Raw genomic sequence first — 13379 nt, forward strand, 5'->3', positions numbered from 1 at the left:
TAATTGTGCATTCTTCATTTTCTGGGTGCCTGACTTAAAAACCGGAGATCTGATTTGAAGTGCTGAGCACTCAACTGCAACTGAGGTCAATGGGAGCTGTGATTTGCATATATGAAGTGTTATACAGTGCTAAATATTCTGAAAAATCAGATTCTAGGTATCTCAAATTAGTGGATATTTTTGACAGTAAAAAGATTTGAGAGTTGGAGAAAATGTCTTACAGGAGTCTTAAAGAGCTTAATCTGTTTAGTTTATCAGAAAGAAGACAGAGATAACTTGATTACAATGCAGAAGTATCTTCAAGGGGAGAAAATACCAGGTACTAAAGGACCCTTCATTCTAGCACAAGAACCAACAGCTGGAAGATGAAAGGAGGCAAATTCAAATGAGAAATCAGTGGTAGATTCTGCATTTCTTGATGTGTTTAAATCAAGACTGGATGCCTTTTTGGATGATATGCTTTATACATATAAATTATGCTTTAGCAAAACACAGAAGTTACTGGCTTTTATACAGAGATAACTGGATAAAATGAAATGGCATGTGATATACGGACAAGAGTAGGGCACAAAATATGTAGGAATGACAGAGTAAGTCCTGGTAGTGGGGGAGTGGCACTCTATGTGAAAGAAAGCAGAGTCAAACATAGTAAAAATCTTAAATGAATCAAATTGTACCATAGAATCTCTATGGAGAGAAATTCCATGATTGAATAATAAGAGTAGAGCAGTAGGAATATACAACTGACAACTAGACCAGGATAGTGATGGTGATTTTGAAATGCTCACAGAGATCAAAGAGGCTAGAAAACACAATAATAATGGAGGATTTAAACTATGCCCATAATGACTGAGTATACGTCACCTCAGAATGGGATGCAGAGATAAACTTTCTAGACACCATTTGTGATAAATTAAGGGGGAGGAGAGGTAGCTCCCTTTTATGGATACCCAGCCAGACAGTTAACTATAAAATCCCTGTTAGTAGCTGTTCTCTACTTGTTTTACCTGTAAAGGGTTCAAAAGTCAATAGGTAAAAGGAAGGGAGTGGGTACCTGACCAAAAAGCCAATGGGAAGGCTAGAACTTTTTAAACTTGGGAAAAAACTTTCCCTTTGTCTGTGTTGTTCTCCTGGAGAGCAGGGACAGGGCTGGAGCTATGCTGTAAAAGCTTGTGCCAGATATGAAAATCATCAAATAATACTTAGAACTACTCATTTAAAATCCCAGATATGCAAGTAGATCAGGAAATGTCTAGGAAGACGCAATTAGGTTTATCTCGTATTTCTTTGTGACTTGGGGACTCCTCTGTGCTAATCCCAGGCATTTTTGTTTTGGTTGTAACCTTTAAGATGGACCTCAAGAAGCTATCTTGATGCTTAATCCCTGTAATTGTTTTAAAAACTAGCAAAAAGCCTAAATTCCAAAGGTATTTCCCTTCTTTTGTATTTAATAAAATTTACCTTTTTTAAGAATAGGATTGGATTTTTATGTCCTAACAGGTTTGTGCATATGTTGTTTAAGTAGCTGGTGGCAAAAGCTGATTTCCTTTGTTTTCTTTCTCAGTTTTTCTGTGTGAGTGTGTGAGAGAGAGCAAGCTTGAGGGTACCCCACAGGAAGCAATTCCCAAGTGTGCCTTCCTGGGTTCTAAAAGGGTTTTTTTTTTTGCAATTGAGTGGTGGCGGCAACTACCCATCCAAGGTCAGAGAAAAGCTGTAACCTTGGGAGTTTAATACAAGCTTGGAGTGGCCAGTATTAATTTTTAGAAACCTGTGGGCCTCCACCTTCTGCACTCTAAGTGCCAGAGTGGGGAATCAGCCTTGATACCATTAATGACTGCTTTTTGGAGCAGCTAATCCTGGAACCCACAAGGAGAGAGGCAATTTTTGATTTAGTCCTAAATCAGCATTTCAGCTGGAGCACAGGATCTGGTCCAAGAGGTGAATATACCTGAACTGCTCGGCAATAGTGACCATAATACAATTAAATTTAACATCCTGTGGGGGTGCAGGGGAAATACCTAAGAAGCTCACCACAACAGCATTTAACTTCAGAAAGAAGGACTACAAAGAAATGAGAAAGTTGTTGCCAAAGGATATTGTGAAGGTCAAAGCCATAACAAGGTTCCGAAAAAATTTGTTAGTCTCTAAGGTGCCACAAGGACGCCTTGTTGTTTTTGTTGGAAGACAGGATACTAGTCTAGATGGACAATAATTCTGACCCTGAATGGCCGTTCTTATATTCTTAAATAATCTAATGGTCCCTTCTCACCTTGAACTCTAGAAAACCTTAATCTCTGTGCCTCAGCTCCCCTTCTCTAAATTGCTGCTAACAACACCTTCTCATCTTGTAGGTGTCAAGAATCAGGGCTCGCAGCAGAGCCAGTCCCTTGGGCCACCTAATGAGTGTAACTGGCCTGTAATAGGCTGCCTGGTTGGCTATACCACCTAACTGGCGGAAAGGACCAGCAGTCCAGCTCTATTAAAATTTATCACATTTCCAGCAGTAATTCAGTGGCTGCGCAAAGCATTTGCTCACAGATGCATTAGCTCCTGTGCCTGCTTGTTCCCAGCCGTGCTCCTAACTTGGTCCCAGACTTGGCCTTGTCTTACCTCATTCCAGGTAATCCAGCTCTGCATCTTCGCTCTGACTCCTGGCCTCCGACTCCAGCTCTGACCCCTGACTCAGACTTCTGACTGTGGCTCTGCATATGGCCTCTGTCCCTGGGCTCCTATTCCTGGCTACCAACACCTGTTTAACCACAAGGCACGACTGCCAACGTCCTAGTCTCTGACAATAGGAGTGCTGTGTAAACAAATTCATTAATATTTGTGAAGCACTCATACTAAAGTGATGAAGGCCATAAAAAAATCCATTTGGAAATTAGTCTTAAGTATGAATAGTCTTCAGTAAATAAGGCATGAGACCACACAAAGAACAATGAGGAAAGCTGCTCATTAAGTGAGCACCACCTATTCTGTGCACTGAATGAGGCAGCACTCCTGTGAGGGAAAAAAAATAGGTTTCAGAGTAGCAGCCGTGTTAGTCTGTATTCGCAAAAAGAAAGGAGTACTTGTGGCACCTTAGAGACTAACAAATTTATTTGAGCATAAGCTTTCGTGAGCTACAGCTCACTTCATCCGATGTAGCTCACGAAAGCTTATGCTCAAATAAATTTGTTAGTCTCTAAGGTGCCACAAGTACTCCTTTTCTTTTTTTGAAAAAAAATAGTAACTCATACATCCTGCATATGTATGGAGTGAATTAAAGTTGCTCAGGTAACCTTAATTCTGATATTCCTAACTTCTGAGTTCTTATCTTTGCAACCTTAATAATGTTCTTTTAACATAGTGGTTCTTTTTGTTTGTGTGTATGTAATTCAACATAGGTTTGAAAAATAAACTGAGCACAACATTTAAACTATTGTTATAATACAGGGATAAAGAACAAAGATGTGTCATTAGCACAGAATCTCCAGGGTGCAGAAGTACACATACGTACAGAAAACAGCACACACTTAGGGCCATAGAGGGAAGAAGCTTTAAATAATTTGTTAGAATTCTACAAGTCAAAATGAGAGCCCTTTTAGAGTTACACGTTATCTCTGATTTAAGCATCAAGGTGCTCTCCAGGCTGAGGTATTTTTAAGCTGCTCAATATTTTACCACTGAGAATAGCAAGGACTGCCCCCGGTTTAAATCTGAATGAGGTAGCTTTTTTTCCCCCCCCATAGGGGAGTGGAGTGATAGTGACTTACAAGGAATGATATGACAGTGGGGAACTTCCTGGATCCCTTAAGTATTCATTTCCATACCTTTCTTCTTAATGGGTAGAACATTGCAAAGAACATGTATTTTTTATGCAGTAACTGGACTCCAATGAAACACACTTTCAACCTTAACTATTTTTATGGAAATGTTTAGGTTGGGAATAAATTAAATCTATTTTTGGCACAATCGATTTATGGAAGTCACTTTGGAGGGGTAACTCATAGTATCGTCCAGCACCACTTGGTACTTTGGGCAAGTTTCTCCTATTTCCTGTCCAACCCAGTTCCTTCTCCATGACATATAGCCTCCGTGCACTGCCAAGCAGATCTCAGTATATAACATGAGCCACAAAATTCATGCCCAACTTAATTTACACATGAAAAGTATAAAAAAGGTGAATTCTCAATTAAGGCCAACCCTGCCTTTCTTGTTACCTTCCTCTTTTGTTAGAAAGTGCCCAATGGATCTGTTCCCTATTTGCAGTTTCTTTCTCCAGGCAGACTCCTTCTGACAATACCAAGCTATCCAGCCCCCAAAATCTCCAGAGCTTTGCTACCAGAGAAAGACTGGCCAAGGACAGAATCTTTTGCCAAAAGTTAAACACATCAAGTGTGGATAAACATTCATAAGATCTTTCTGTCATATTGTTATAATCAAAAATAATGAACCCAAGCCATCATTCTGACTGTGTCCCTCAGAGAAAGAAAGCCTTGCACTAGATTTTAAATGTCTAACTGCTTTGTATTTGATCTGAAAATTCATATCTGAGTATTGTTCAAACTCAAATCTTTTAAAAATACAGTAAGTGCTACATCTTGGGGGATTTATTAATTGCCAACAGTTTGGATGAACATTTTGGGGGTCTGGCATAAAAAAATAAACATTAAAATATTGCACCACATATTAGCAAATCAAAATTTTAAAACACATTTTATATATATATAAAATAGGCAAATCAATTAGAGTAAAATTTGGTCATCTTAAAAAAAGCCATCTTTGAGCTACTGTATAGAAAAGTCTGGAGTCCCTGACAGGAAAAATTAGTTCCTTCTCTAAATACCTTTGCTTCTAAGAATGGAGGGATCCATTGCCTGGACATCATTGCTGGGAAAGTGCTACTCATGTCACAGCAACAGAAAGATCTTAGAATGTACTTTTGTAGTGAGGGGACAGCAGAGTGGATTTCCTCCCCATCCCTACTGGATTACAACAGTCCTAAGCCCCAATGAAGATTTCCAAAGCTGAAAATTACATAAACTTAGGAGAAATGCTGCTAACAACATTACAGATAAACACTACTAATAAAAAAGAAAACTGTAACTTGTACAAACTTAATTTTACCAAAACCATTCCTATGTACAGGGAAAGTGTTCGGACAGAGAATGTTACGTTATAATAAACTACAGAAAAATTTACTTTTTGAATTTCTAGTAGAAAAATAAGTTGAGGGCCTACAGAACCAGGTAAAAGTATCACTGGGAGTTTAGTAGAGGTTCTCTTGCCTGGTATCTTGATTACTTACCCAGAAGGCGGAAGCCCAAATCTAGAAATTTGAGGTTGGGGTTTTAAACAACCATTTGCAGTGGATTAAAGAAAAAGTAGAAGGCACCAAATTCTCTTATCATTTGGTCATAGACAATTTTGAGATTTAAAAAGAAAGTTACCTTTTGTTGAAGGCTCAGCCACTCACATTCTAAACGATTTCAATCTCTAATGGTTAAAATAGTTGAGAAGTTTCAGATGAACTTTAAATGCCTTCAAATCAACTGCTGAAAATCACTTCAAGAATGCAAGATACAAAATACCTAATTATTAATATCACGGTCATCTATATCAGCTTGGGAAATCAGTCTGTGTGACCAATAAGATACCAACATACAGCAGTGGTTCCCAAACTTTAACAGCTCAAAAACCCTTCACTAAATTGTGAAATCTCGTGAACCCCCTCCTAAAAAATGAATATTTCCAAGGATTGAAGTTTAAATTTCTTCCGCACTCCACAGGGCTCCTGCTGCTGGACCCCGATGACCATCCCGGTCAACTGAGCTCCACTGAGCTCGGGCTGCAGGTCCCGCTGACCGCTGGGGCTTGGGCTGCCAGCCCCAACTGCCCGGCACTGCTCTCCCTGGGACTCGGGCTACCAGCCCCGCGCAGTGCACTGGGATTCAGGCTGCCGGCTCCTCCACTTACGGGGGGGGGGGGGGGGAAGAGGGCTCGGGCTGCCAGCCAAAAGTGCCCGACCCCGCTCTCTCTGGGGCTCGGGCTATCTACCCTGCAACTGGGTCCCACCTGTTGCCTCCAATGCCTGGGTTCCTCTGGCCGCCATTAGTGAAATTTTTCTGGTGAACCCCCTGTAACATTCTGTGAACCCCAATTTGGGAACCACTGACATACAGCTATTCAGCCCTTATTTTTCATACCACTCTGACAATAATAGAGCCAGGAAGAAACTATACATGTTCAATTCAAATCATGAACTGGAGCTGGTGTCTATCTTCCACATCCAGAAATGCTGATATCATAGGAAAGACATTGATATTTTCCTGTTTAAAAACAAACAGTGTACCTGAGGGAGAAACTGTTTGGTGGACACATTATCAAAGATATATAGATCAGCTTCTACATCCCTCTGCCTACCTTAAAGTTAGTCTTACACCCTGAGAATATGCTGTTCCAATACATGGGCCCCAACTGTGCAGGAAGGGAACGATTATGATAGCATTACAATTCAATTTTTTTTTATCTTGAGTCCTCTTGCTTCTGTTCAGTTGTCACACAATGTAGAAGGTCATCCCTGGGGACTTGTGAAGTAAAGCTTCAATGGCAAAACTACTTTGGAGGAACTATCAAAAGTTCTAATTGTTCAGAAGAACTAACTTAATGGATGGAGGTGCAGCACTGGCCACTGAATTCATACAAGCATGGCACCAACATGAATGTAAACTAGACACACTAAAAGATGGCTATTGAGCAGAATATTTGAAAGGAAAGGTTGAAACTGAATGTTAAAATTTTCTCTTCTGGAAGAGCTGCCACTTGAGATGTCTTAAAATGAGTTCCAAGAGGGATAAGACTCCAACTAGCAGTTCATTCCTTGTGAAGCAGATATAAATGCCTTTAAAAAAAAAAAAGGACTATCAAGGTCACATCAACCTGGACAACATTCTGGGAGTAGAAGATATATTGAATAATGTGGTAATTAATAGACAACGCTCCCCCTGAACTCCAGGAAATGATAGTGACCAGGTCTGAGGGATAAATGAAGGTAGAATTCTTGAGAACTGTGGAGCAAGAAAAGGTCAAGTGGCACCATTTCATTTATAAGTCATGGAATGTTTTCTGTGCTGAATCTTGCTTCCCTTAAAAATAAACTGAGGATAAAATCTTTTTGTCTTTGTATTGACTAAAAAGACCCCCCAAAATACACCTAGATGATACTTCAAGTGTAGTAGGGAGATAAGGTCTCTTAACTCCAAAATATGTTTTTAACACAGAAGCGCTGGAATAGACAATAGAATGAAGACAATAGGGAAAGTATCTTGACATTTTATGAAGTACATCCTTTTATGCGACATTTAAAACCCTTCTGTCTAAAGTGGAACCAGTTCAGAGAACAGAAAATGTTTTATTTACCAGTTAGGCTTAAAGCCTCCTGCAGCAGCAAATATACATTGTATGGTGTTATTTGAGTTGCTGAAAAAGTATGTGTGTTGACTTCCATATTGCAAACCTGGAAAAATGCTTTCTGGTTTCAGACAAACAAGAGAGCTATAAGATTGACTGTTGAGACTTGGCCTGAAAAATGTTGTAATTTTCCTGTTGTTCTTGTACAGTGGTTGATCATCCCTGATGGAAGGACTAGACTGCAAAACAGACTGCTAAATCTGGATGATTTGGGGGAGAACCTTTTCTTAGGGTTTTTGTAAATAAACTCAGTTCCACTGAACATGGCCTCGGTGATTTAACTTCTGAATGTGGTAACTGCATCTAGGATTTTATGACAGGTTTCAGAGTAGCAGCCATGTTAGTCTGTATTCGCAAAAAGAAAAGGAGTACTTGTGGCACCTTAGAGACTAACAAATTTATTTGAGCATAAGCTTTCGTGAGCATCCAATGAAGTGAGCTGTAGCTCACGAAAGCTTATGCTCAAATAAATTTGTTAGTCTCTAAGGTACTACAAGTACTCCTTTTCTTTTTTAGGATTTTATACTTTTCTTTGATCTATTCCCTTCCCCTTTCTTCTTTTATGATGAGCAATTTATTTACAGTAAAAACATATAGTTCTGGCTGAGATTATACAAGACACTGACACCTATAGCCAATTTGGCTGTGACACAAAAAAATGAAGTTCAAAGAAGCTTCACTGTATTCTATACAGGCATGTCATTTTCCTTTCCAAACAAAGGCCACCAGAGCATCTGCACCATATATTAGAATTAAAATCTCTCTGGAATGATTATGGTTCTGGTTAAGAGAAATCTGAAGTTTTCAGAACATATGAAAGTTCCCACTTTCTGTTGAATGTGAACTTGGCTGAGTCTCTCTGGAACATGTACTGAAGGCCCAGTAGACAAGAAATCAGACTACAGTATCTCCATGTTTATCTCTTCCTGCATGATTCCACCTATTTGGAAGGTTTGCTGACATTGGTAGATGAGCGGAAGCTGCCAGACCAATAGGCTGTGGCTGCTCTAGGATACACTTTGAGGAAGATGCATAAATACTGTGATGATAAGTGCTAATTTACTGAACAACATATAAGATTTAGCTAAATCTACAGGAACCAGTAGGAATGCAGAATCAGCAGGCAGCCTTCTCAAGTTGTCCTAAGCAGAGAGGTCAAAAATTGTATTTATTTGGAGTACCCAACAGTTTGTGACAGGATATTCTCTCACTCCCAAGCACATTGTTTTGGACAGCAGTGAGTTTGAAGCTGCTCGCTCTCAGACAAAGCAAGTGAACTGTGGCCAGAATACTATGCAGCAGCAGTCCAGCAGGGGGAGTCTGAACTAAAATAAAGCTCCTATTTAAGCTCCCTTTGTTGGTGTGAAATGGGTAGTCCTAGCTCAGCAATGAAGTCCAGACCAATGCTCATTAATGAAAAGAATGGGTTTATAATCAATGTGCCATCTCAACTAAGTACAGCAGTGCAAGCAGATGATCCTACAATATGCCAGAAACAATTGAAATTCTAAATTACAAGTCTAGTAACTTTGTAATGCTGTGTTTTTATTGAGAAATACGAACTACCTTGAACAATTTATGACAAATCATACATTACTTTCAAACATTATTTTAATGAATTTCTTTCAAAATATTTGTTAATATTCGATCTTTGCATATTTGAATCAATCAAGATATTTTGCACAACTTTGAGTGCATATATGAATATTTTAAAGCATGACAGTCAAACTTGCCATTAAAAGTAATCTATTTTGCATCATTTTTAAATAAACTGGAATTATAGTGCTGAAGTGGGACTTTTTTTTAGTGTTTATGGTTTTTGTGCCAATACACTTAATGTGAAAAACAATATGCTTTGTTTTATGAAAAGCATTAGTATGTTTATATGGATCTCTATTCTTATTTGTGGTAGATATTTGAAAACAAAATAGAACTGTCTGACCAACACTCAAGAAATCTCTCTCAAACTTTCCTGCTTTCATCATTGCTCAGCTCATCACACAAGCCATCTGCATAAATAAAGATGTAAGCATCTGTTATATGGCAAGTGGTCTCAAGGGCAGATGTTTTTATCCTTGCATTCATGTCACTGGGCTTGGATACATTATTTGAACAGATGTACACAATCTGAAAGTGATGTGTCCCACAGTGAAACATCTCCAACTGCTTTCTCTCAAAGTACATAAACGCTATTTGCACCTGCATTTATACTAATGATATAAAGGCAGTGGGGGTTCTGAGAAAGTGCTATGAAATACATGTACATGGTTAATTGAAATTTGAGAGCTTCAAGCTCCAAATGACTATACTGACATTGATATATATGGAACTAAATTGTATAAATTATTTTTTTTACATGAATGGATTGATGATAAGGCCATGCCCAGCAGGAAACCTGTGATTCCAGTTTACCATTAGTAAGATTTTATTCATGGTATTATATATATATATATATATATATAAAAATAATAAAAAAAATCAGAAAAAAAATCAGAATACATTCCTGGATCTACCTGACCTGTTTCATGTTGTAAGACCAGTTCACATTATCCTGGTTTAGAGGACAAGATTTATAAATTACATTTCCCATCTGAAGATTTGTTAGCCCTCCAACAGGCTGATAATCCACAATGGTAATTTGCATGGCTATTAAGCGTTAGAAAAATCTCAGTTTCCAAGTTAAGAGGACAAATAATATGCTTGCAAGTGAAATTCTGTGTATAAGGTAAGGTCAAAATATATTATGGTTTAACAATTTACAAATGCTAGATTTTGATTTTTTCCTCGAAAGTTTAAATATTTACCACAAAGACAATTCCTTTGTCACATGAGCAAACTCCCTTTGAAAAGTTCTGTTCATAAAATAGTGTTTTCCTGACCAGTATATATGTGTCCGGCAGGAATACGTATCAAATGACAGTAGTAATGCTGGTATTATATAACAAACGTAGGAGTGAGGGGTTTCGGTAGTCAGTCAAGGAACTTGCGCTAACAGTTACGGCTGTAACTTTCTACAGTTGAAAATAATGGGCACTTTCAATGAGTAGATTTATAAGCTGATAAAACAATAGTATATTGTGTGTGTAATTGACTGAGAGGTTCCACTTCCAGTATCATTTGTTTTCTCACCACTTATTCAAAAGAAATGTATCTGCTTATCATTGCACATAAATCATTATGAACTGTTAATGTAATCATAGAATTTTCACAGTGAAACAGCGTGTTTAAGAAACAAATCTGATTTTTGATTAAAAAGGACAAAATGCTTTTGATGGCAAAATACAATATGTCACACCAAAACTAATAAATTTTTAGAATATTACAGTTTCACACTGATGTTACTTTAGTCAGAGTCCTGTCAGCATTTCCAAGGAAGGAAATAATCTTTCATTTCCAAGTTTTATACCTAGGCTGTTATAATTCACTCTGGGCTGAAACGAGGCACACACCATAATCCTGGGATGAATTTTTCTTTTAAAAACAATTTTTAAAAATGGTTCTGCAGTTTCCACATATTAAAAAAATAGCAGCTTCACCAGTTTACATTTTTTTCCTATTACTCAAAAATGTATTTAATATAAAACACTATATGGATTTGTGCATATTGGAAATCAGTTTTTATTATTTTAAAAAAATATAGCAAAGACTTTTCAGTTTAAGGACCAAGAGCACATGCAAAAGAAATGGATTTATACAATAATAAAATATATCTCCAAAGGAATAATGGTTCCATCAGGCCTAGGATGTGCCAATGAAGAGGAATTTACAGGACATATCATAATGGCTTCTTCACAACTTTTACAGCATTGCATAAAATAGTCACTCTTTTAAAAATGTCAAAATACAAACATGACAGTAAGAGCTCTAGACTTCCAGTTAAAGAAGAAATTTTTTTTTTTAAAATTAGCATGAACAGTACAACGCATATTTAACAAGTCCCTTCTAAACCATTGCAGGCTGTTATGGCCTATGACACTTCTCTCATGTTTTAATACTACTGTTAACAAGAATGAAATTCACAAGTTAAAAACAACCTTTAAATGTTAGTTTTATGACCACATTTACGTAGAAAAAGAATTGAAGTTAAAGATGAAAATGCATTCAAAATTCTCAGTATAGTGAAGATGCATTACAGCACATATATATACCTACCAATAGTTGGGGAGACAAAATGGACACATTTTTTAACCCTACTGAAATACAAATTGACAAGAAAAGACTTTTGAAGGGACAAAGTAGAAATACAACAAAATAGATACAGTGACTGTCCCTCCTAAGTGCAACAATAGGCACACACAGTAATACCAAGCATTGATCTCAACATACTTGAATACAAGTTTACATTTTCTTGTTTGTACTAGTTATGTCTAGTAACTTTAAAATTACTATACTAGTTAATAGTGTGGAGAAGGTTTTGTAAATTTTTTCTTTCCAAATTCCACTATAAAAGTTCAAAGAAAAAATATTCTAATAAATTTAATAATCTTCAAATAATGTAGAACAAAAGAAGATCAGAAATATTTTCATAGTACAGGAAAGTACAGTATTCAGCCTTGTGAACAAGCAGTTATTAGCTTCCATTTTCCATCATAGATAGTGAATGTATATAAAGTACATTACCAATTCTCTTCAATAACAAAAAAATCTGAACTATTCCAGTTGTAATTGTGATTCTAGTACATATGCACAAAATAAAGGTAGAAAATCTAAATGTGAGCTCATTTTAGTGTATTTCTACTAATTTTCCACCACATCCCAAATCACAAACTATAGTTTCTCATAAAATTGTTTAGAATGTATACAGTACCTTCAGAAAGAGTTAAAGGATTCTGCATTGTGCCCTCTGATAGTCACAGTAACTTTCCTGAAGAGGAGAAACAAATACAGGTATTTAAAATTCTTGATGCCATTTCTCAGATTCTTAAAAAAAAAAGAAAAAAAAAGAAGCATCAGTATAACACACTCAAATATAAAATTATGAACAGATTTACAAAAGTCATTTGTTTTGAGAGGACCACTTGTCTGTCTATCTTAAATTCTTGTTTATAAATGCAAGGGTCAACAGAATTAGCCAAAATGCAGGCTATTTAGTTCTGAATGTAAAAGTCAAGTTATTTTTTTCCCATACCCTTCATCTTCCCAAACCTAACTACTTGTACAGGTAAGTAGATACATGAATGAACTTGCACAGGATACCTTTCATCTTGAGAGCTATGAAAGCATTTTGTAAACACTGTGCAAACCAGCTGCCACTTTAAGCATAACTATCTTTAAGGCCATGAAGCTGACACTGTGTTCCAGAATGTAACAAAAAAGCCTCACTGTGATTTTTCTTGCTAGTAATTTTCCAAAAATTTCAAGGCATAAGGAATCAAAGCACTAAGCATCTACATAAAGAAGTAGCTATACAAAGCAAAATAAATCAGTAAATCAGACCACAGTATACATTAAGGGCGTGACCCAAAGCCCATCAAAGCAAATTGAAAGCATTCCATTTTTTCAGAAGACTTTGGACCAGGCTCTAAAGAACTAATATAACATGATTTATACATTACTTTTACGGCTTATTTTTCTGTTAATATTTTAAATGGAGAGATTGCTATTTTAACTTAATTTGGTGCTTGCAAGAAGTGCCAGAGTAACAACTCTGGAAGCGGATGTCCTTTGTATAACAGTAACAGTGAAAGCTTCCTTACATTTCCCAGTCGTTATGCCCCAATCTTGACCTGTAGGAGCTACCTCTAGAAATGAAAGTTCAGTTGTTATGGCCCATTTAGTCACTCACTTCTCTAGTGAGACTTCAATAAGGGTGCCAAGTGTAGTATTATACTTAACACTTATATAGCATGTAAACACCTGTGTACTACGCGGAGACACCGCCAAAATCTGCATAAGGCCACTGAACAGTACTCAAGAGTGTTGACCCC

General features: G+C 37.2%; 1 protein-coding gene across 8 annotated transcripts in view; it reads right to left on the bottom strand.

The window, feature by feature from the left end:
* The window catches only part of ZNF438 (zinc finger protein 438), a 97471-nt gene that overhangs the window by 14177 nt on the left and 69915 nt on the right, over positions 1-13379 (bottom strand). For 5 of the 8 annotated variants that reach the window (XM_038391514.2, XM_043509529.1, XM_043509532.1 and 2 more), the window contains one exon: positions 12260-12316. The exons of 1 other annotated variant lie outside the window; for it this stretch is intronic. In XM_038391514.2, coding sequence (XP_038247442.1) covers positions 12260-12287 — 28 coding nt within the window. In that variant the 5' untranslated portion in view covers positions 12288-12316. Of the gene's footprint in view, positions 1-12259; positions 12373-13379 lie in introns of all 8 variants that reach the window. 2 more of the 8 variants (XM_043509534.1, XM_043509531.1) reach the window with 1 other exon arrangement.

The sequence above is a fragment of the Dermochelys coriacea genome, chromosome 2, assembly GCF_009764565.3.
Source record: "Dermochelys coriacea isolate rDerCor1 chromosome 2, rDerCor1.pri.v4, whole genome shotgun sequence".
Taxonomy (NCBI): domain Eukaryota; kingdom Metazoa; phylum Chordata; order Testudines; family Dermochelyidae; genus Dermochelys; species Dermochelys coriacea.